This window comes from Bombina bombina, chromosome 6 (assembly GCF_027579735.1).
Source record: "Bombina bombina isolate aBomBom1 chromosome 6, aBomBom1.pri, whole genome shotgun sequence".
NCBI lineage: Eukaryota > Metazoa > Chordata > Amphibia > Anura > Bombinatoridae > Bombina > Bombina bombina.
This window is the reverse complement of record NC_069504.1, coordinates 395,706,146-395,729,383: the sequence shown is the minus strand read 5'-3', so window position 1 is coordinate 395,729,383 and position 23,238 is coordinate 395,706,146. Positions and strand designations below refer to the sequence as shown.

Genomic DNA, 23,238 nt, shown 5'->3' with positions numbered 1-23,238 from the left:
AAATGCAAGATAACAAGACAATGCAATAGCACGTAGTCCGAACTTCAAATGAGTAGTAGATTTTTTTTTCTGACAATTTTAAAAGTGATGTATTTTTCAACTCCCACCGTACCATGTGACAGCCATCAGCCATTCACAAATGCATACACGTACCATGTGACAGCCATCAGCCATTCACAAATGCATACACACTTATTCTTGCACATGCTCAGTAGGAGCTGGTGACTCAAAAAGTTTAAATATAAAAAGAATGTGCATATTTTGTTAATATAAGTAAATTGGAAAGTTGTTTAAAATGGCATGCTCTATCTGAATAATGAAAGTTTAATTTTGATTGAGTGTCCCTTTAACTCTAAGCTAAGATTATCAGAAAAAAAGGTTGTAAGGAGTTAATTTCTATCTGGAAGTTTAGAAAAAAAATTAATGTTAATGTACTATGGGCACCGCTCTTGTGAGGAAATGTTAGGTGCAGACCCTTAATAGATAAATTATGAATACATGAATATAGGAGACAGATTCTAGAGCAGGGTAGGGATATCCCTACTGAAACAGAAAGGGAAATCAGCACTCTTTTAGAAAGTCACAATATGTCCAATTATAAAAAGGAAATGTTTACTTAATTTAATATACACACAATCACAGCAGAATAAGTGTAAAAGTAAAAAATTGTGAACATATAGTAACACAACCACAGTCACATGCCAAGAGAGATACAAGTAAAATCAATGTTGACTGTTAGAAAACCCAAAATGACAGAAACACCTCATGGAAATCAGACCCCAACGAACATTTACCTATAACTATTTGGCACTGCATTTGGATTTTTTTTAATAATTTGAAATATTGTGACTTTCTAAAAGAGTGCCGATTTTCCTTTTTACAATAAAAAAAAACGTTGACCTGCCACTGCCTGCACTGATATCATGTGAGTGTGACATGATGCTTCACTAGTGTCTCTGACTACAGGGGTTAGTGTTTCTGTTTTACCCATTGGTGTTTATGTGACTGTGTGTGTGTGTGTGTGTGTGTGTGTGTGTGTGTGTGTGTGTGTGTGTGTGTGTGTGTGTGTGTGTGTGTGTGTGTATGTATGTATGTATGTGACTGTGTGTGTGTGTGTATGTATGTGACTGTGTGTGTGTATGTATGTATGTATGTATGTGACTATGTGTGTGTGTATGTGTGTATGTGACTGTGTGTGTATGTATGTATGTGACTATGTGTGTGTGTGTGTGTGTGTATGTGTATGTATATGTATGTATGTGACTGTGTGTGTGTGTGTGTGTGTGTGTGTGTGTGTATGTATGTATGTATGTGACTGTGTGTGTGTGTGTATGTATGTGACTGTGTGTGTGTATGTATGTATGTATGTGACTATGTGTGTGTGTATGTGTGTATGTGACTGTGTGTGTATGTGTGTATGTGACTGTGTGTGTATGTATGTATATGTATATGTATGTATGTGACTGTGTGTGTGTATGTGACTGTGTGTGTGTGTATGTATGTATGTATGTGACTGTGTGTGTATGTATGTATGTATGTGACTGTGTGTGTATGCATGTATGTGACTGTGTGTGTGTGTGTGTATGTATGTATGTATGTATGTATGTGACTGTGTGTGTGTGTGTGTGTGTATATGTATGAATGTATGTATGTATGAATGTATGTATGTGACTGTGTGTTTATGTATGTATGTGATTGTGTGTGTGTGTGTGTGTGTGTGTGTATGTATGTATGTGACTGTGTGTGTGTGTGTGTATGTATGTATGTATGTATGTATGTGACTGTGTGTGTGTGTGTGTGTGTGTGTGTATGTATGTATGTATGTATGTATGTGACTGTGTGTGTGTGTGTGTGTGTGTGTGTATGTATGTGACTGTGTGTGTGTGTATGTATGTATGTATGTGACTGTGTGTGTATGTATGTATGTGACTGTGCGTGTGTTTGTGTATTTATGTATGTGACTGTGTGTGTATGTATGTGACTGTGCGTGTGTGTGTGTATGTGACTGTGTGTGTATGTTTGTGGAACCAGCAAATTACAGACCTTGTTATTATAGGGGGGGGCAGGGGGTAAACAGTGTCAGTCTATACAGTACCACTATATACAGTACGGGGGGCTGGACCATGTCACAGACTACTGTGGTCACTTTATAAAGTACTGGGGCGGGTAGGGTCAGGCCAGCCATCTCACCGACAGATTACAGACTGTGTCACTGACTCACTATATATAGTACTGGTGGGTTAAACAGTGTCACTATATACAGTAATAGGGGGTCAGTCCATCTCACAGACTGTGGGCACAGGGTACCTCCTTTTGCAGACATGTAATCTGATCCACATTTTTTTTCTGTGTTAATTGTAAAATATATATATATATATATATATATGCATCAAATTCACTTTTTTTTGGGGGGGGGGGCACCCTTCTTAGATTCTTGCACCTGTGCCCTGTGGTTTCTAGTAACGCCTCTGCCTACCCTGCTCTAGAATCTTTCTCTTATCTTCATCTATACATAATCTAAGTGAAGATTACTGTTTACATACAAAACATGTCAGACTATAGAAGACTACACCACCATACTACAAACCATCATAAAGTGAAGAGAAAAATGTTCATGAGTTTGAACATGAGAGCCCAGAAAGTCTTGAATGCAAAAAATTATAAAACCTTTTAGCTTACAAAAACTAATCTAATTTGCATATGACCAAAGATTTGTCTGTTCATTTGTTAACTCTTCCACACATGGTTTGGCTTACTTATGAATTAATAGAATTCATAGTAAGGGTTCATCTGTAGCCGTTTTATCTTTTTTTTTTTTTTTTTTTTTTTAAAGACCATGAATCACAGTATGGTTAATTCATCTGTGCATTCCATACCTTTACATACAGTATGGTCTACAAAAGCCGGTCAGTTACAGCATATTGAACTTATTACCTGCAGGCTCCTGTTTCCTTTTTAGTTTAACTAGTTTCCCTTTGAAATCCTGAGATCAGAAGAGGGCAGGTTAACTTAACTTCCCCCCCCCGCAACTGGAAAATATGTGCCTCTCTATGCATATTTGTGTGTATACTGTGGGGTCAATGCAGGGAGTGGAACAAGGCAGCTGCACTGATTTTTAAAGCAAAAAATAGATGAACATTTGGCATAAAAACCTGTGTGCGGCAGACTTTCCTATGGAAAATAGTGCTGATTCATACTGTGCAAAACCCAAATATGCTGACAAGGACCCACAGTTTGTAATGAGTTACAGCTTAAGTATAAAAAAAAACACACAAAAAAAACACACACAACATCCTGCAAAATCAAGAGAAATTTTTATGCTCATTTATCAGACATAAGGAAGTAAAAATGTCTTCAGCAACGATCTTTAGAAAACTAATTTATATTATATAGTTGAACTATGTAGCTAGGAAATATATTTTCTGTATAAAGATTAGACTACATTCAATGTTTTGAGTTGAATTTGCCAAATCCCTTCACTTCACATAGAGACTTCCAGTCTCCTTTATTTTGACAGCACGTTTACCTTTGAAGAATGAAGTGTGGGTTAAATGTTTTGAATGGACATCCTTGCTTTTTACATCAAGAAAGTATTGACGGCCTATACCCCAGGAGGGGTAGCAGGCATAAGAAAAAGAAGACTTATTGCAAAGGACACAAATTATGTTTCTGCTGATCACTATCTTATTAACTGGTCAAGCAACAAACTTGTTGGACAACCTAATGTTATTGTTAGGATTATTATTAGCCTGTCACTTTTGTTTCAATTGCCCCTAAAGTGTAAACGCTACTTATAATGCAACATGGAGGTTATAGGTCACATGGTCTTACATTCATGGTTTTATAAAATATTCTTCTCCAGAACCATTTATGTTACAAATGTGAAACATGCTGTGTGAACTTATGGTGTGACTTAGATTTAGGGTTGTTCAAGAGAAATGGATCAGTCACATAGTGCAACAACCATCTTGAATGTCATAAAAGATCTTTTTGCACATCTTGAATGAGGCAACATTGAACATGTGTACTAGGCATGGTCTTTAACCAGAGTTGTTTAAATTATAACTTTTTCCAAAATCAAGATGGCCACTACAATCCACTAACCATTCGGTCATCAGTAACTTTATTTCAAAATTTACAAGACACGTGTGTGATGATAGCAGGATGTGATGTCACTAGCTGGTGGGCGGGGCTTAGGTCCGGTGTCTGTGTCGCAGTTAGTTTAGTACAATCAACCTGTCTGGATGTGTATTGCTATGCTCTGTAATAAAATAGAGTTGTACCATCATTGCTGTGTCCTGCATATGTCCTGCATCTCATGACATGGTGTCAGAAGTTCTGGACTACGCTTCTGTTTCTGATGATGACGATGTCAAAGTTTACCCCACCTGAGCCTTTTGACTTTTCTCAGCCTGCAGCTTGGCCCACATGGCGTCAGCGGTTTCAGCGCTTCAGGATTGCATCCAAACTGAACACGGAGAGTGGTGAAGTACAAGTTAATTCTCTTTTATACTCTATGGGGAAAGATGTAGAGCCAGTGTTCAATGCTTTTACTTTCCAAGAAGGGGAAGAAGTTAACTTTGATATAGTTATGGATAAACTCAGTGCCCACTTTGTGCCCAAAAGAAATGTGATTCATGAGAGAGCTTGTTTTCACAAACGTAATCAGCGTGTGGGAGAATCTGTGGAGTCATTTTTGCGCAGCCTGTATGAATTAGCTGAATTCTGTGAGTTTGGTGTTGCTAAAGAAGAGCAAATCAGAGACAGAATAGTTATTGGAATTGCAGATGCTGAAGTCTCCCTGAAGCTGCAGTTAGAGCCTGATTTAACATTAGACGGGGCTATTAGGATGGCCCGCCAGAGTGAACTGGTGAAAAAGCAAAGTGCTGATCTGAGGTCTGAGAGTATTGTGGATGAAGTACAACAGTCTAGGAAAATTGCTAGTGAAAGGCACAGTGTGAGCGGTAGATCTAAAGTACTGGAAAGGCCTAGAAGTGGATGGGCGCAACATGGCCGATGCACACGGTGCTACCGGGCTCATGATCAGAGTGCTATATGCCCGGCCAGAGATAAAAGATGCAGAAAATGTAACAGAATAGGCCATTTTGAAGTGGTGTGTAAAACTGAATACATTAAGGAGATGCAGGTGGACAGTGACCAGGAGGGTCAGGAAGTGTCTTTTGTGGGGTCTGTTGTGGAACGGACAAGCTCAGAGGAAGATTGGAAAGTTACCTTTACTGTAATGGGAGCCAATGTTGATTTTAAGATTGACACAGGAGCAGATATCACTGTAATGTCTTTTGCTGAATTTATGAGACTGCCTCGACAGCCCCAGCTGGCGAAGGTTACTACAAATGTTCATAGTCCTGGTGGCCGCATTGATTGTGTGGGGAAATTTCTTGCCAGCTGTGAGTACAAACAAAGGAAGTTCACCATGTGGGTGCATGTGATCCGAGGTCAGTGTGTTAACAGTTTATTGAGCAGAAAAGCAGCCTGTGACTTGGGCCTCGTGGCCAGAGTGAATGAGATCTCTGAAGATATGTTTGGCGAGTTGGGCCTACTGAGCTGCAAACCTGTCCGTATAGCACTTAAAAGTGACGCAGTCCCGTACAGTATTTCTACTCCTCGTAGAATTCCGTTCCCGCTCATGCCTCAAGTGGAGAAAGAGCTCATGCGCATGAAGTCTATGGGGGTTATTGAAGAGGTTGTTGAAGCAACTGATTGGTGTGCCCCCATTGTTCCAGTTGCAAAGAAAAACGGAAAGGTGCGCATCTGTGTGGACCTGAAAAGGTTGAATGAGGCAGTGAAGAGGGAGAGATTTGTGCTGCCGACACTGGAAGATATAGCCCCGAAGTTGGCTGGGGCGAAGTTCTTTTCCACATTAGACGCTTCTAGCGGCTTTTGGCAGATCCCCCTGGATCCAAAGTGCCGCAAACTGACTACCTTTATCACTCCGGTAGGTCGGTTCTGTTTCTGCAGACTTCCCTTTGGGATATCCTCCGCTCCTGAGATCTTTCAGAGGGAAATGAGTTCTCTCCTGAGTGGCCACGTGGGCACAGCAGTCGTCATGGACGACATTCTAGTGTATGCGTCTACAGTGGAGGAGCATGATCAGCGTTTGAGTTGTGTGCTGCAGGCTATCAAAGAGTCTGGGCTGAAGCTGAATAAAGAAAAATGTCATTTTAGGAAAACTGAATTATGCTACTTTGGGCATACCATCAACGGGGATGGCATCAAGCCGGACCCCGAGAAAATTCGGGCTATCGAACAGATGAAAAGCCCTTCTGATGTACATGAGCTGAGACAGATATTGGGCCTAGTAAATTACGTGGGCAAGTTTCTTCCAGATTTATCTACAGTTTTGCACCCTATCACAGAGTTGCTTAAGAAAGATGTTGCCTGGGTCTGGGGACCCTCACAAGAAAAAGCGTTCCTGCATGCTAAGTCCCTGCTGGGGTCTGCCCCAGTGCTGGGGTTCTACGACCCTTCAAAAAAGACTGTGGTTAGTGCTGATGCAAGCAGTTATGGGTTGGGGGCTGCACTCCTGCAGCTGAATGACAACAAACTACAGCCCATCGCCTACTGTTCCCGCACACTGACGGCTGCGGAGTCAAAATACGCTCAAATTGAGAAAGAGTGCCTGGCTGCAGTTTGGGCCTGTGAGCGCTTTCAGCGTTATCTAGTGGGTTTGGAGAAATTTAGTCTGGAAACTGACCACAAACCGCTAGTCCCTCTTATCAATTCTTATGACATCGACAAAACACCCTTGAGATGCCAGAGACTTTTAATGAGACTGCTCAGGTTCAATGTTCAGGCAGTGCATGTGCCGGGGAAGCAGCTGGTTGTGGCAGATACACTGTCCAGGCTCCCGCTGGCTGCTGCTGAAGAATCCTCTACAGAATCGGATGTAAAAGTGTATGTTGATTCAGTTCTGGCCTCTAAGTCCATTTCTTCAAGGAAACTGGAAGAGATAAAGAAAGAGACATATTTGGACACAGATCTGCAAGAAGTTATAAAGTACATAAGAGATGGCTGGCCCGAGAGCCGGGCAGCCTGGATGTCTTTAAATGCTTACCAGCCAGAGAGGTCGCAGCTCACGGAGCTGGAGGGGTTGGTGCTGTTCCAAGACCGTATTGTAATTCCTGTCAGCATGAGGAAGGAGATGTTAAACAGGATTCATGATGGCCACTTAGGCATTACAAAGTGCAGAGAAAGAGCAGCTACAGCTGTGTGGTGGCCTGGGATCAGCTCCGACATTGCAAATCACGTGTCTAAATGTGCCTTTTGCCGGGAACGCCGGCCTACTCAGAGAAGGGAGCCCTTAATGTCTACTCCGCTGCCTGCGGGGCCGTGGCAGAAAATAGCTGCTGATTTGTGCGAACTGCACGGGAAAAAGTTTCTTGTTGTTATCGACTACTATTCCAGGTATTTGGAAATAGCACCCCTGAATGATATCACAAGTCAGGCCGTTATCATTCGCCTGAAGAGCTTGTTCGCCCGCTGGGGCATTCCAATGGAGCTGGTGAGTGATAATGGCATGCAGTTCGCTTCTACAGAGTTCAGTGCCTTCAGCAGAGAATATGATTTTGTACATTCCACGTCAAGTCCACATTATCCGCAGGCCAACGGAATGGCTGAAAGGGCAGTTCAAACAACAAAATTCATCCTAAAGCAATCTGAACCGTACCTAGCCCTCTTGTCATACAGGGCGACGCCCATTCAAGCCACCGGGTTTAGCCCGGCACAGCTGATGCTAGGACGCCAGATTCGCACCACTTTACCCTCAGTGGGTGTCTTCAAGCCGCCTGGCCCTGTTCCTCGGGACGAAGTCCTTAGGAGGGATGAAGAGGCCAAAAAGGGTTATCGTTTCTTCTACGACAGGAGACATTCTGTCAGGCCTTTACAGGAACTGAAAGCGGGCCAAAGTGTCAGAATTAAACTGGATGATGAGAAGAAATGGAAGACGCCTGCTACGGTAGTGGGCCGCTCTCCAGAACCAAGGTCTTACACAGTCCTTACAGAGGGAGGGACAGTTACACGCCGTAACCGAAGACATCTTCAGCCTGTACCTGAGAGTCTGGAACCGGACACCTCAGTACCACCGCCGGTGGGATCTCCTGTTCTAAGAGAGGTGCCTTCCCCTCAGCAAGATCATAGCGGGGATATATCTTTGCCTCCAGCAGACTCTTGTTCACCATCTTCTGTATCAGAGGACAATTCATGCAAAGTTACATCAAGCGGAAGAGTGGTGAGGCTTCCGGCCCGATACAGGGACTGACTTTAGCTAGAACAGTGACCGGAAGTATGGGCAGAATAATCCCATGGTCACTGTGGACTAGGGTAGTCTACCCCGATGTCCAAGTCAGGATGTAATTTGTTTGTTCATGTTTTCTAATCTATCTGTTTTTTTATAATGTTCTAAAACAAAATGTTGTGTATACCCTGTTGGTGTACCTTGTTGTTTAATATATGTGAATGTATGCTTTGCCTTTGAAAAAGGGGAAGATGTGATGATAGCAGGATGTGATGTCACTAGCTGGTGGGCGGGGCTTAGGTCCGGTGTCTGTGTCGCAGTTAGTTTAGTACAATCAACCTGTCTGGATGTGTATTGCTATGCTCTGTAATAAAATAGAGTTGTACCATCATTGCTGTGTCCTGCATATGTCCTGCATCTCATGACAACGTGATTACAAAGAGACATGACTCCCAAATGCAATAGAGGGTAAAAGGTCACATGGTATGGTGACTATTTTGAACATGATCAAAAAATCCTAAAACTTCAAAGAATCATAGCAGTCTATGGTGAGCTGTACTATGAGCAATATAAAAGCTATTTAGTACACTAGGTGTCTACCTTTTCATAAGGCATAGTTAATAAAAAGTCTCTGAAACCACTGATGAGACCGATTTAAAACTTTGTGTGTTGAGTTATCTTCTAATCTATTTTTAAACACAAATTCCTTCATAACATTGCAGTGCTACTCTAGGCAGTATGAACACATAGCTGGTACAGGACAGTACTGAGAAACCACATGTGAACAGCTGTTTTAATCTTGTAAGCACGTGATTGATTTCTGCTTGCTGCATAGAAAAAATAGTATCCAAACCAGCCTCAAATTTAGTTAGCTTTTGTTTTGTTTTTAGGTTCACAGATTTTAGAGGTTTTTCTTTTTTTGCTGAGAGGGACACAAAGTCTGAATGTGGACCTCAAAAGCTTTTCCTGGCACCACCATACTGTACTCTTGAATACTAAAAGTTCAATTCCCTTCACGATCATTACCAGAGCTCATTTATACCTAGGGATGCTATCCAGACAGTATTTTACCAACATAGGAGCTATTTTTAAGGTTCAGGAAAAAGAAGAAAATAATGATTTCAATGAAATAAAGATGTTATCCTCATGGTGCGCCTTCTTCAAAGTGTGTTGTAGCCTAATTAGAAACAAATAATCATTTAAAATCAGTCCTAGCAGCTATAGTTCCTAATTTATGGGGTATATTATTTTATGCAAATTTATGCTAATGAGCATGGTCAGTATTTTATTCCAGAAAAAGGTGGCAACCCTATTTATACTACACAATACTTACATCTTACTCTCCTTTACCCGTTACCCTATACTTCCATATATACAGTGGTTTCAATTTACTCGTAAAAAGCACTGGGAGTGATGTTGATTGGCCACTACTGTTCTAAGCAGAGGCTTATAAGAGAACTTTACACACTATATGAGATTTTACCAGGAATTTATAAAATGCCATTGGAACATGTTAATTTTTCTGTTCCCATCAGATTTGCAGAATCATTTATGCCTTTTTTATAATGTGTAGAAAATAGTCTGTTGGAGATGACAGCTCATGTATGCCAATACTGTTATAGGATTTTCCATCTCAATATGATATATATATACACTATACAAAAACAACATTGCCAAGTCGTCATTCTCTTCTGTTACAGTATGCACACATTTTATAGAATTTGCTGTATTTAGTGTATAAGTATGCATTCTGTAAAAAGGAACTACAAAACATCTAAAAGTCCAAAGTTGCTTAACCCCTTGATTCCATAGATTCCATAGTGGTATAGACTACCAAAGAGAGCACAGAAAGCACTTTCTTTTCAGAAATCTAAAACGTTTGGACCTCTTACATGAAGAGAAGCACTTGTTACTTTCTATGCCATATTACTATTTTAGTATAAAAATATACCATTGGAAATCATCTTTATTTTTGGTTAATAACACAAGCAGTTACTGGTGAGATATAAAGGTTTAAAGTTGCTTTCTTTTGATATATTATAAGTAAACATGTTCAGTAGTAGCAAACAGCTGAAATAAATAAATGAAGCAGAAGTCAGTACACACACACAGACCAACACAATGCACGTACACACATCACCTCACTGATGAGGCCCAAAGAAGGCCGAAACAATCGTCTGGGGTTGTCATCTTCCTTGTTCAGAGGGGGATTGCTGGGTATTTCGGGGTTGGACTGACTGTTAGACTGGATCAAACTGATATACTAAGGAAAGTTCTCCACTGTGAAAAGCATTATTGGACCAAAAGCAGCTGCTCCCAGGTGGTAACTCCCCATAGAACAAGCTACTGTTGTTCGTCCTGGTTGAGCGCTCCTCTTTGTGTGTGTGTGTGTGTGTGTGTAAATGTGTGTATGTGTGTGTATATGTGTGTATATGTGTGTGTGTATATGTGTGTATGTGTGTGTGTGTGTGTGTGTGTGTGTATGTGTGTATATGTGTGTGTGTGTATGTGTGTATGTGTGTATATGTGTGTGTGTATATGTGTGTGTGTATATGTGTGTGTGTATATATGTGTGTATGTGTGTATGTGTGTATGTGTGTATATGTGTGTATGTGTGTGTGTATTTGTGTATATGTGTGTATGTATGTGTGTGTATGTGTGAAATATATGTAAATAAGATAAACAACTTCTTAGTTTTTGCTTCCAAGTATACAGAGTTCCCTGATGCATTGAAAAAATGTATATAGAATAATTCAGGGGAAAGCAAGCAGGTATACTTGCCTAGATTTGTTAATTTTCTACACAATAATTCTATATTTTTTTATGTAATGGAGAATTTTAATCTCATGGCTTAATGGTAGTGTTTTTTTTTGTAAATTTCAGGTTTAATTTTAGATTATAAAATTAAATTTAATCTTTATGTGATATGTTTGAGACAAGGTATAGCTCAGGTTGGTGAGAATTAAAGGTTTAGCTGGACTTGGAGTATTACCAAGGTTTATATTAAATATTCAGTTCTCTTATAAAATGGAATCCTAGTCCTTGTACTTAAGGACATCTGTTATTCGTCCACAATTTAGCTAGATAAATATATAGCACATATGGATGTGGAAAAGTTGTTAATGGTTTGGGATTATTTCATCAAATTGTGATATCTGTTTAAGTCAGATTTATATAAAAGGATTCAGCTCACGTTTGTAAGTATAAGATGTTTAGCAAAGTGAGGAAATGCTAATTTGCTATATGAAAAAATAATACTCAGAATTACAAATTTATAAACAATAATAATGATTATAAAAGTAATGTTGTTAAAGACATGATTTATTTATTTTTCAGAGACGCTCCGGCTGGCTACTTGGCAATTGGTGGCGCCTTGCAATGACGTCACACCATGGTTGTCACAAAGCAGGAAGCAGTTCAGGGCATGCACAATATTGGTAGGGTGTGCACACTTACTGTGTTTACGCAACGTCACTCGCTACTTCTGAACCCACCCATCACTTGCCCACATCCACTACTCCACCCTCTCTGAGCATATGTATAACCATTGTGAAACATCTTATAATATGTATTAATTTTTCATATTTGTATTTTAAACCATAACAAATAGTCATTTTTCACAGTGTATAGACAGCATTTTCTCCCTCTTTATTCGCCCATGGTGAGTGGGAAGAGTGGAAATATTAATCCCGATAGCAGGGCCAAGAAATTATGTTGCATTGCGTACTTTACAGACCATTTTCAGCCACCTACCTGGTAGGAAGGGGATAATTCTCCTTTTTGGGTCTTTCTGGCCTCCTTCATCTGGAAACTTATCCAGCATTTGCATCTAAAATAAAAGAATACTAAATTAATTTAAACCTGAGAGACAGGGTGGACAAACAGTGATATCAGATGAATCTCAAGGAGAAAGGTTGAAAAAGGGGGAATTATCCCTTAATGAGAATTATTCATAAACCAGAGCCTCATAGTCCATAACTTCCGGTTAATGGATTAGCAATACGTGTCATTTTCATAAATTAATTTATCAGAACATTTATGTGTATGAAAGTAACCTTTTGCCCTCAGTAACATAATTTGATATTGCAGAGCAGTACAGGGTGGTTTTCCATGCATAGGCCAATCAGTGTATGATCTAAAGTGAAATTTTGATTATTTCAGTTCAGTGCCTCTGACCTTAGGAAGAAAGAAACCAATTCCAGAGGTCAATTATATAATTAGCAGGGCGGGGGTGGGGAATCAATGTATATCAATAAAATTTTACCAAGCTTTAAGGGTGATTTTAGTTTAATTATAATGTCCATTTTATTTAACCAAGGGAAAGAAGCTGGCTCTTAGGGTTTTGGCAATAACCATAATTTCATTTGGTTGTCTATAATATGGTGGTTTGGGCTTATGTTAATTGTGAGATGTATTTTACCATTAAATAGAGTACAGTAGAATTGCAGAATAGCACTCACTCTGAATTATAAACGATTAGTAGATTTTGTCATAAGATGTAAAATTTTACTTTGATTTGCTGCACCTCTATATCATGTAACAGCTATCAGCCAATCACAAACACATATACACTGAGTTCTTGCACATGCTCAGTAGAAGCTGGGGCCTCAGAAAATATGGATATAAAAAGATTGTGCACAATTTGATAATGGAAGTAAATTGATAAGTCCTATAAAATTGCATGCTCTATGTGAATCATGAAAGTTTAATTTTGACGTCATTGTTCCGATAGATTTCACTTCTTCTTTCTCAGCTAATGATTTTTTTCTTTTAAATTTGCTGGTTTTCAGTTGAGCATTAAAGAGGCATTGTAGTGCAACATTACAAATTTGTTACAGCATGTAATTTTTTCACTACTTGCTGTGAAACACAAGTAGGTTAAACACAAAAGTAAAGTCCTGCTTAGGAGCCACGAGCACTGCAGCTTCTGAGCTGCACATAGCCAGTGATTGTCAAGATTATGGGGACTAACTATTTAGCTGGACCTTATGGGAGTCCACGGTGTGTGATAAAGTAGTATAGTGTCAGGGGCTTGTCCCTGGGCAGCACCTTAAGTTGTCGCAGAATACTATAAAACTACCATTTATCGGCAGATTTACAACCCATATATTTTTTATTCAGGAAACAAAGCTGACTTTAATAGACTTCTGTGAAAGGGAATCACAAACAAGGGCGCCTCTTAGTGTAACACTGATGATATGTGAGATTGTTATATACTTATCAAAACATACTCACAAGTGTGGCAGCATCCAAATGTGCTTAATGGGGCGTACTGGGAACTCTGTGTCCCAGCTCACTGATCCTAGCATGGGGAATCCTCTTGACTGCTCCTATTGCTGTGAGCCGGATAATGAAAACTCAAACTTCCAAAAATCTCAAAAAATAAGATTTTATTTTACAAATTAGTTTTTTGTTTTTTTTTTACAAAAAAGAGCACAGGAAACAGCCAGGAGAGCTAAGAAACGTGTTGCGCTACTTTTTTTTAATATACATAGGGTACATGTTGTGCTCTTGTTTTTTAAAACGAATTATCCAGCTCACAGCATTAGGAGCAGTCAAGAGGATTCCCCCAGCTCTTTGGATCAGTGAGCTGGGACACAGAGTTCCCAGTCGGCCCCACTAAGCACAATTGTGTGCTGCCAATCTCACATATCATCAGTGTTACACTAGGAGGTGCCCTTGTTTGTAATTCACTTTCACAGCGCGAGGGGGGGGGAGAGTGCAAGAGCGCGAGGGGGGGAGAGCGCAAGAGCGCGAGGGGGGGAGAGCGCAAGAGCGCGAGGGGGGAGAGTGCAAGAGAGAGCGCAAGGGGGGGAGCGCAAGAGAGAGCACGAGGGGGGAGCGCAAGAGAGAGCACGAGGGGGAACACAAGAGAGCGCGAGGGGGAGCGCAAGAGCGCGAGGGGAGAGCACAAGAGCGCGAGGGGGAGCGCAAGAGAGAGCGCAAGGGGGGAACGCAAGAGAGCGCGAGGGGGGAACGCAAGAGAGCGCGAGGGAGGGAACGCAATAGAGCGCGAGGGAGGGAACGCAATAGAGCGCGAGGGAGGGAACGCAATAGAGCGCGAGGGGGGGAACGCAAGAGAGAGCGCAAGGGGGGGGAGCGCAAGAGAGAGCGCAAGGGGGGGAACGCAAGAGAGCGCAAGGGGGGGAACGCAAGAGAGCGCAAGGGGGGGAACGCAAGAGAGCGCGAGGGGGGGAACGCAAGAGAGCGCGAGGGAGGGAACGCAATAGAGCGCGAGGGGGGGAACGCAAGAGAGAGAGCGCAAGGGGGGAGCGCAAGAGAGAGCACGAGGGGGGAGCGCAAGAGAGAGCACGAGGGGGAACGCAAGAGAGCGCGAGGGGGAGCGCAAGAGAGAGCGCGAGGGGGAGCGCAAGAGAGAGCGCGAGGGGGAGCGCAAGAGAGAGCGCGAGAGGGAGCGCAAGAGAGAGCGCGAGGGGGAGCGCAAGAGAGAGCGCGAGGGGGAGCGCGAGGGGGAGCGCAAGAGAGAGCGCGAGGGGGAGCGCAAGAGAGATCGCGAGGGGGAGCGCAAGAGAGATCGCGAGGGGGAGCGCAAGAGAGATCGCGAGGGGGAGCACAAGAGAGAGCGCGAGGGGGAGCGCAAGAGAGAGCGCGAGGGGGAGCGCAAGAGAGATCGCGAGGGAGAGCGCAAGAGAGATCGCGAGGGGGAGCGCAAGAGAGAGCGCGAGGGGGAGCGCAAGAGAGAGCGCGAGGGGGAGCGCAAGAGAGAGCGCGAGGTAGAGTGCAAGAGAGAGCGCGAAGGGGGAACGCAAGAGAGCGCGAGGGGGAGCAAGGGGGAGCGCAAGAGAGCGCAAGGGGGAGCGCAAGAGAGCGTGAGGGGGAGTGCAAGAGAGCGTGAGGGGGAGCGCAAGTGAGCCCGCAAGTGGGAGCGCAAGAGAGGGGGGAGCGCAAAAGAGAGGGGGAGTGCAAAAGAGCAAGAAAGAGAGCAAGAAAGAACAAAAGATAGAGAGAGTGCGAGAGAGATGCACAACCAGCACCATCTACTTTACAGGAGAAGCAGAGTGATAAATAGTCGAAGCTAAAGCAAAATGTTTTGCAGCCAATCCTCTAAGCATCTGGCCATATCTTGTTCATAAAGGAACATCAAGGATAATGCTGGAGTCAGCCTTCTACACGTCATAAGCAGGATACATTTGCCAAACAGTACATCTGCTCCAAAAGAAACAAAGCAAGGCCTTGTTTAACCACTCCAGTTGGTTTACGTTAAGATGTGGGTGGACCACATTCTGAAAGATGCATAACTGCAAAGTCTTTTCCTTAAGATGATAACAGCTGCTATATGCTGATGACAATCCAACAAAGTTTCAACCACATAAAAAAGATAAATGCTGGGATGGAGGAGTGAAAATCTTTTCAGAAGAAACTTGTCAATAACAAACAGCAATCTCTCTCCATCCTCATTATTTCGGAGAAACACATTATGATTTGAACGTACTGTAGGTTGGTGTGAAAAAGGCCTTAGCATCTCTGGTTTTCAAAAATATTTGGATTTGCTGTCTACAGAGTTTTGTCTTTAAACAGTGGTGAAAAGGGCCAGACTGAGTAACCGCAAAAAGGTCTTGAACTTCATAGTGAAACGGTCAGGACATCTGGTGTGAAGATGGCTGTCTGATGAATAAGAGATCCAATACACACAGGCAGTACAGTCTTCCCTGATTGAATTCAGGCAGCAAGCACTGTGTTTTGCAAACTTCCAAGGACACTTAAAACTAATCACTAATTTTAAAAAGTACTGTTCTCCATTTTTAAAGGGCAAAAATACAATATGGATGATCATTACAACAAGGGAACAAAAAAACAAAGACAATAGCGGTTACACATATGTATACGTTTAAATGTCCCCACACGTTAAAACATGCACTCATGTAAGTGGGATTATACAGAGTAAAACACAATTTTTATATATGCAAGACTTAGTGTTGCTGTCTTTTCTGGGGGGAAAGGGTACTCACTGTTCATTAACATAAATATACAGCATAAAGAAGGAACTAAAGCTGCTATGACTGATTTTAAATTACCGTAATTAGAGTCCAATACACTTAGAAGCTTGAGCAAGATGGCACATTTATTTCTTTATTTAATCTTTAAACGGACATGAAACACAACAATTTTTTTTCATGATTTAGATAAAAAATACCATTTTAAAAAACTTACCAATTTATTAAAAGGTTTATCTAGGTATGCTCAGGAGCAGCAACGAACCCAGGTTCTAGCTGCTGATTGGTGGCTGCATATATATATAAATATATATATATATATATACACACCAATTGTCATTGGCTCATCCATGTGTTTAGTTAGAAACCAGCAGTGCATTGCTGCTCCTTCAACAAATAATACCAAAAGAATTAAACAAATTACATAATAGAAGTAAATTAGAAAGTTGTTTAAAATTGTATTTTGTATCTGTATGATGAAAGAAAATTTTGGGGTTTTATGTCCCTTTCATTTTCAACTTTGACCTGAAAGGTAAAAAATAGCAACTTTGTTAAAATACCGGCTGGCTGGTAACCCTAATATATTAGGATATAAAATATGGACATTTTTTTTTTATATGGTGGGCAGGTCAAGTTGAGTGGGTACGACACTACAAATATTATTATTTTTGTATTTGCCACTTATATCATTTTTTAAATGGTTATTACTTTAAAAATATAATTATATATTAAAATAATGTTCCAATTAAAAAAATACCCCAGGGTACTTGGCACACACTAGGGGCGCAATCAAATATACCGCGCAGGTTTCGGCGCAAGCGTGGGAACCCGTGCCGCCCGTAATTTCACCTAGCACATCGGGCTATTACATATACTGCGCCGTTAGATGCTAAACTGGCGTAAGTAGGAAAAACTGGCGATCTTCCGAAATGTGCGCAAATACACATTTTAGTTGTCGCAAGTAACTTACGCCAGTATTTTGTCTACGGAAAGTCTCAATAAAGAGTAGTTTTATGCAAATTAGGCTAACACTTGCACACATTTTGCATACATACATATACAAATACACCACGCTTTTTTTTCCAACACCTCATACATTTTTTTTTTAATTTTACAGTGTGATAGGCTGAGTGTTTGGTTGTGATTGTGTGTGATTGAACTGGGAGTGAGTGTGAGTGTGTGTAGTGTGATTTAGTGTGAGGATGGCAGGGAGAGGTAGGGCGGAGGGGCGGAGGGGAGAGGAGTGGCAGGGAGAGGAGTATTGGAGAGGACAGGAGGAGCAGTGGGGTCCCTGTCAGGGAGTAAGTGGGGAGAGGGAGAGCTAGAAGGGATGATGGGAGGGGAGATGCCCAAGAGCCCCAGAGACCAGGCACATCAAGGAGAGGGACAGAGGGTGCACATTGGGACAGAAGGGGGGAGGAGGGAGAGGATAGGGAGGAACCCACACCAGGGATATCACAGAGAGCAAGACAGGTGTCCATGGAGGATGAGAGGCTGAGATGTCCCAACTTCTCATTTGATGAAAATGTTGCCCTAGTCCAGGCCATCATGGACAATTACAGTGCTCTCTTTGGGCAGGAGAAAGGCAAAGGCAGTGCCAAAAGGCGAAAAACGGCATGGTTGGCGGTAGAGGATGCCGTCAACAGTGTGGTCCCGCAGAGGAGGACTGTTGAGGGCCTTAAAAAGCGGTGGAATGACTGCAAGAGGCGCGTGAAATAAAAGATGGGGCAGGAAGCTATGCACCAGAGGGGAACAGGCGGTGGTCCATCCCTGGACATAGAATATAACACCTGGCAGGAGATGATACGCAGGTCCCTGAGTATCACAGCAGTCCGTGGACTTCCAGGGGCTCGTGACTCAGGGGCTGCAACCACAGCACATCATGCTGGTGAGTAACATCCCACACACCAGTATTATATGTATTTGAGATATAACATATTTTAATATCACACATTCATGTACACAATGAGGAGCATGGTATTTGGCATACTAACAAAAACATCTACAATTATATTTGACATTAATGCTACTTAACACAATGCAATTCATGATATGAGGTTGAATAGTGCAATACTAACATGTCTCAGAGTATAACACAGGCCACAAGTAGAGTTTTCAGTAAATGGACACTATAGCCATCACAATACTTTTAGCTCAAGAAAGCAGGTTCTGTGCCTACATCAGGCTAAAGTAAATTGTGTGACCATAGTGTCACTTAAAGAACACATTTTTTCCATCATTGACATGTACACATAACTATTGTATGAAACACATACCTGTATACTGCGCATATTAAAATCCCTCATAGCACAAATCACAACGTGCACATGCATGTTATAGAGTTTGACATGAGAATCAGTATAGGCCCTAGCTTGTATCAATGTACATTGTATGCCCACATGGACATATATCTGACTGTACTAATCCCTCTCATCATTTGACTCCTCCACAGAACCTCCTGTCACAAGGATACAAACAGGCATGCAGCCACCACCACCACCACCACCAGTCACAGGCATGCAGCCACCACCACCATCAGTCTTCAGGCAACCACATGAACAGTATGCTTCCAGGCATGAGCAGGGTTGGATGGCTTTAGTTGAGGACCCGGGAGTGATGCCACCACCATTGCCATATGACCCCTGGCAAGATTCCTGGCCAGAGGAATATTCTTCTTTTGGCTTTGAGGGGGAGCCAAGACAGCCACAAAGGGTCCATGTACTTACCCCCCCCCAACACAATCTCAGGGCAGTCATGGCTTTTACCCACAGACTATGTCACAAGAAGTGCCAACTGGACAGGCTGAGTGGTCACACACTGGTCATCAGTGGGACTATTAATCAACCCTGAGAGCTCCACCATCCTCATCACTTGGGAGAGCTCCACCATCCACTTCACTTGGGAGAGCTCCACCATCTGCAGATGAAAATATAGCTGAAAGTACTCAAGCACCAGCAGATGCAGCTGAACCTGTCCCAACAGAACCAGCAGATGCAGCTGAACCTGTCCCAACAGAACCAGCAGATGCAGCTGAACCTGTCCCAACAGAACCAGCAGATGCAGCCGAACCTGTCCCAACAGAACCAGCAGATGCAGCCGAACCTGTCCAAACAGAACCAGCAGATGCAGCTGAACCTGTCCCACCAGAACCAGCAGATGCAGCTGAACCTGCACCTCAAGCAACTAGAAGCCCTGCTGCTCAAGAGCCTGTGGATGCATTGTATTCTCCCCTGAGTGAGGAATACATTGCACTCCAGAGGAGGCTCATAACAAGCTCAGAGAGCAGACAAAGAAGCCAAGAGAGGTTCCACAGGAGCCAAGAGAGGTTCTTCAGGAGCCAAGAGAGGTTACACAAACGTAGCATAGAGCTGCAGAGGGACATGGCAGCATCATTAAGTGGAAGTGTCCAAAACCAGTCACAGATTATGCGAATTCTGTCTGATATGCAGATGGACAATAGATGGCGAGAACAAAATCAACTTGAGTGTGTTGGTTGAGCACTTTACACACCAGCAGGACACTCATCTGTGGCCAGCACACCAGCAGAAACATCAAAATCTTCTCAAACCAGGAGAACAAGGCAATCCACTACAGTCACCTCAGCTCCCTCATCTAAGAAGCCAAAAAATAAATAAATATTCTTATAGTTCACCATAAATCTTGTCCTCTGTTATTTACCATATAATTGCCATCCACATCCATGTAAGGTGTGTTTTAGTACACTAATATTGTTAAAACATATAATAAGACCTGTGTGGAAATGGCAAAAAAAAAAAAAAGTAATATCCTGTTTATGACATATTCTTGTACTATAACTCACATCCACAATAGTTGTTTATGACGGGTACATATAGTAATATTCACTTCTAAGATGTAAATCAATGTATCTAACATCCAATATAAATTGACACATTGGTATATATAGTAGTGATGTTACTGATAGGGTGGGCATTATCAGGTGTTTTAAGTCTGCAGGTGAGAGGTTGTGGTGTGTGTGATAGGTTTAACACAATTGCAAAGAGGCAGCCTTCAAGAAGGTCTTAGAAATTATCATATGAGCCATCCTATGTTTTGCTTTCAACTAAGAATACCAAGAGAACAAAGCAAGTGTTATAATTAAATCTGAAATTAGTTTGAAATAACATGCCCTATTTAAAAGAAGAAGGTTTTCTTTGGACTTGACTGTCCCTTTATATATTTTGGCATCAGTGCCAAGCTGTGTTAGCATTAGAATAAATTACACTCCAGTGGGTTCTAAAGAGATGAAGGTAATACAATTTAAAGTAAATAAGCAAGTATATGTCCCCAATATGATAAAGTACCTACAAGCTCAATCCATTTGATTATGTTGTGGCTTCAAACTATTTCAAATACACAAATAAACCTTAAAAAAACAATATCATAGTATACTGTCCCTTTAACCTTGAGATGCTGCTTAAATGTATGTGTTTGTTAAGGCTTCCAGGTTGTTGCATTGCTTTTTTTAGTCAGTGCAAGGGTTGCTGCGTCTGCAATATGTGGCGAGATGAGAATAAAGTAGATTTTCTGAATTCTGCGTGCATAAGTCCTTACGCTGCATATTGGATACCAAATTGCGCGGCTGTTCTATGTTAGTCTATGGCTAAAAAAAATACGTCCGAAGGGTAAAATATACGCACGTAACTTGTATGCTACGCCGTATATGCAATACCAAAATTACGTAAAATCTGGCGGCGGAGGATTTTGTGGGCGACGCTGCATATGTAATGGAGGCCTAGATATGTGCTGTTTACACCCCATATCACATACCATATAGGGCTAATAATACAGAGCTTCCAAACCAGATTTTGTGGGAACAACAAATACTGGGAGTTCTGCCACTGGTTTACCTACACTATTAATTCTAGTTTGACTAAGTGCAATTGTGGAGATCTAAATGCCACACTTGGCCTTTCACCGATACTGATTCAAACCTCCCAGTCACAGAAAAACATCATTTATATCTTAGCTGGTAAATTAATTTATTTCATGGTGGCGAGAGACCACGAGCTGTTACATATGGGATATACATTCCTACCAGTAGGAGGCAAAGTTTCCCAAACCCCAAAAGCCAATAAAAACCCTCTCACCTCACTCATACCTTATTTTGACATATAGCCAAGTGGTGAGGTGTTTAGAAGGAGTAAAAGCCAAATTTAGGAGCAGAAAAAAAAGTGCTTAAACAAAAAATAAAACTAAATGGGTGGGGCTCATGGACTCTCGTCACAATGAAAGAAATTAATTTATCAGGCAAGATATAAATTATGTTTTTTTTCATATAGGTGGTGAGAGTCCACGAGCTGTTACATATGGGATCTAATAACCAAGATGTGGAAATTCACGAGTAACAATAAATGGAGGGATTGAAAAGAAAAAATGCTTTTTTCGCTGAGAAATTAAATCCATAAGTCTTTTAAATTCAAATTCAATATAAAGGCACAATTATCAAATTAAGATACCGGCCTGAAGGACCTTTCTACCAAAGGCTGCTTCTGACGAGGCTAAAACATCAAAATGGTAACATTAAGCAAGAAGATACGCAGAGAAGACCAAGTGGCCGCTTTGCAAATTTGATCAACTGAAGCTTTATTCTTAAAAGTCCAAGATGTGGCCACCGATCTAGTAGAATGAGCTGTAATTTTCTGTGGTGGAGGCTAACCCACCTCCAAATAAGCTTTGTGAATCAAAATCAATTCAACCAAGAGGCTAAAGAAATATAGGCCATTTGGCCTTTCTTAGGGCCGCAAAAATGAAAAAACAGACTGGGGGGGGGGGGGCCCATTTATCAAAGCGTCAATTTCTGTGCATTCACTGTAGTCAATACGTTCGCCAGACATCGCTGCCGCAAATCCACATATGATGCCCTTATTTATTAAAAAGTCTTTCAAAAACACACACGTCAAGTACGGAGCGATGAGTATCGGACTGTTGATAAATAAGAGTCATCGATGTCGCTGATATTCTGTTTTTTTCCAACTTTATTTAAACCATTTCATTACTGTCCATGAACAAGCACATTTCTCTAAAGCTAATCTTTTATTTTTCATCTAATAATGTCCAAGAAATAGCTAGTTTTATACCTGAACAAACAATAATATTTCATTGTTTTATTTATTTGTTATACAAAAAATCTAATATATGATATTTTCCCATAATATAATGTGTATTTGTATCTCTAGAAATCGTGATATGACTCATGTTTTTTCTTTTTTTTTTAAAATGATTATTAATGCTAGAATTTGTACATATATCTTTGCACATTATATATATATATATATATATATATATATATATATATATATATATATATATATATATATATATATATATATATATATATATATATATCAGAACTCTTTTTCAAACATATTTACATGTCCCTACATTTTTTTTTTTTCAAACAAGCTTTTTTAGATAAGTATTCAAAGTGACAATAAATCAGTGATCAAATCAAACAGTCTAAAATACATATTTGCCAGTTTTTACATTGAGTGCAGTATTAAATTGAGGTATATTGACCAGCCATTAGTTCTGAGTATACTTATAAGTACAAAAAGATAGAGAGTGTTGGTTAATAGGAGGATAGGTCCTTGACGTATTAACTTCTGAGTCCCAAAATTGAAGCTTGTGTTTTTTAGTTGTATTTTGTTTTGTGACTATTATAATACAGTGCTTCAGAGGATAACCGTCCTCTGTATGTGATAAAGAAAGAGATCATTAAAGAGAGAAGGAGAAAGTTTAGGTCAGAGTAAGAAAAAAAAAAAAGAAAAAAAGAAAAAAAGGGGGGGGGGAAAGAGGGTATGGGGAAGGGACCAAGGTTTAACTCTAAGGCCTAAAGAGGCCAATCCAAGGAGTTCTGGATGTGTACAAATTATAGTTTATATTGTGTTGTTCCAAAGGGCCAGTATTACATCATGTCTCTCCAACTTCTGTATTTTTAAGTAATGATATCTTTCTAAGGAAAGTAGCTCATCTACTTGTGAATGCCATTCTTGTGTTGTTGGAATGCTT

At 41.1% G+C, this 23,238-nt stretch overlaps 1 protein-coding gene across 2 annotated transcripts in view; it reads right to left on the bottom strand.

Moving 5' to 3' along the window:
• SH3PXD2B (SH3 and PX domains 2B) overlaps positions 1-23,238 on the bottom strand; it is a 455,707-nt gene that overhangs the window by 259,965 nt on the left and 172,504 nt on the right. For both annotated transcript variants that reach the window (XM_053717127.1, XM_053717128.1), the window contains exon 3: positions 12,008-12,083. In XM_053717127.1, coding sequence (XP_053573102.1) covers positions 12,008-12,083 — 76 coding nt within the window. The remainder of the gene's footprint in view (positions 1-12,007; positions 12,084-23,238) is intronic.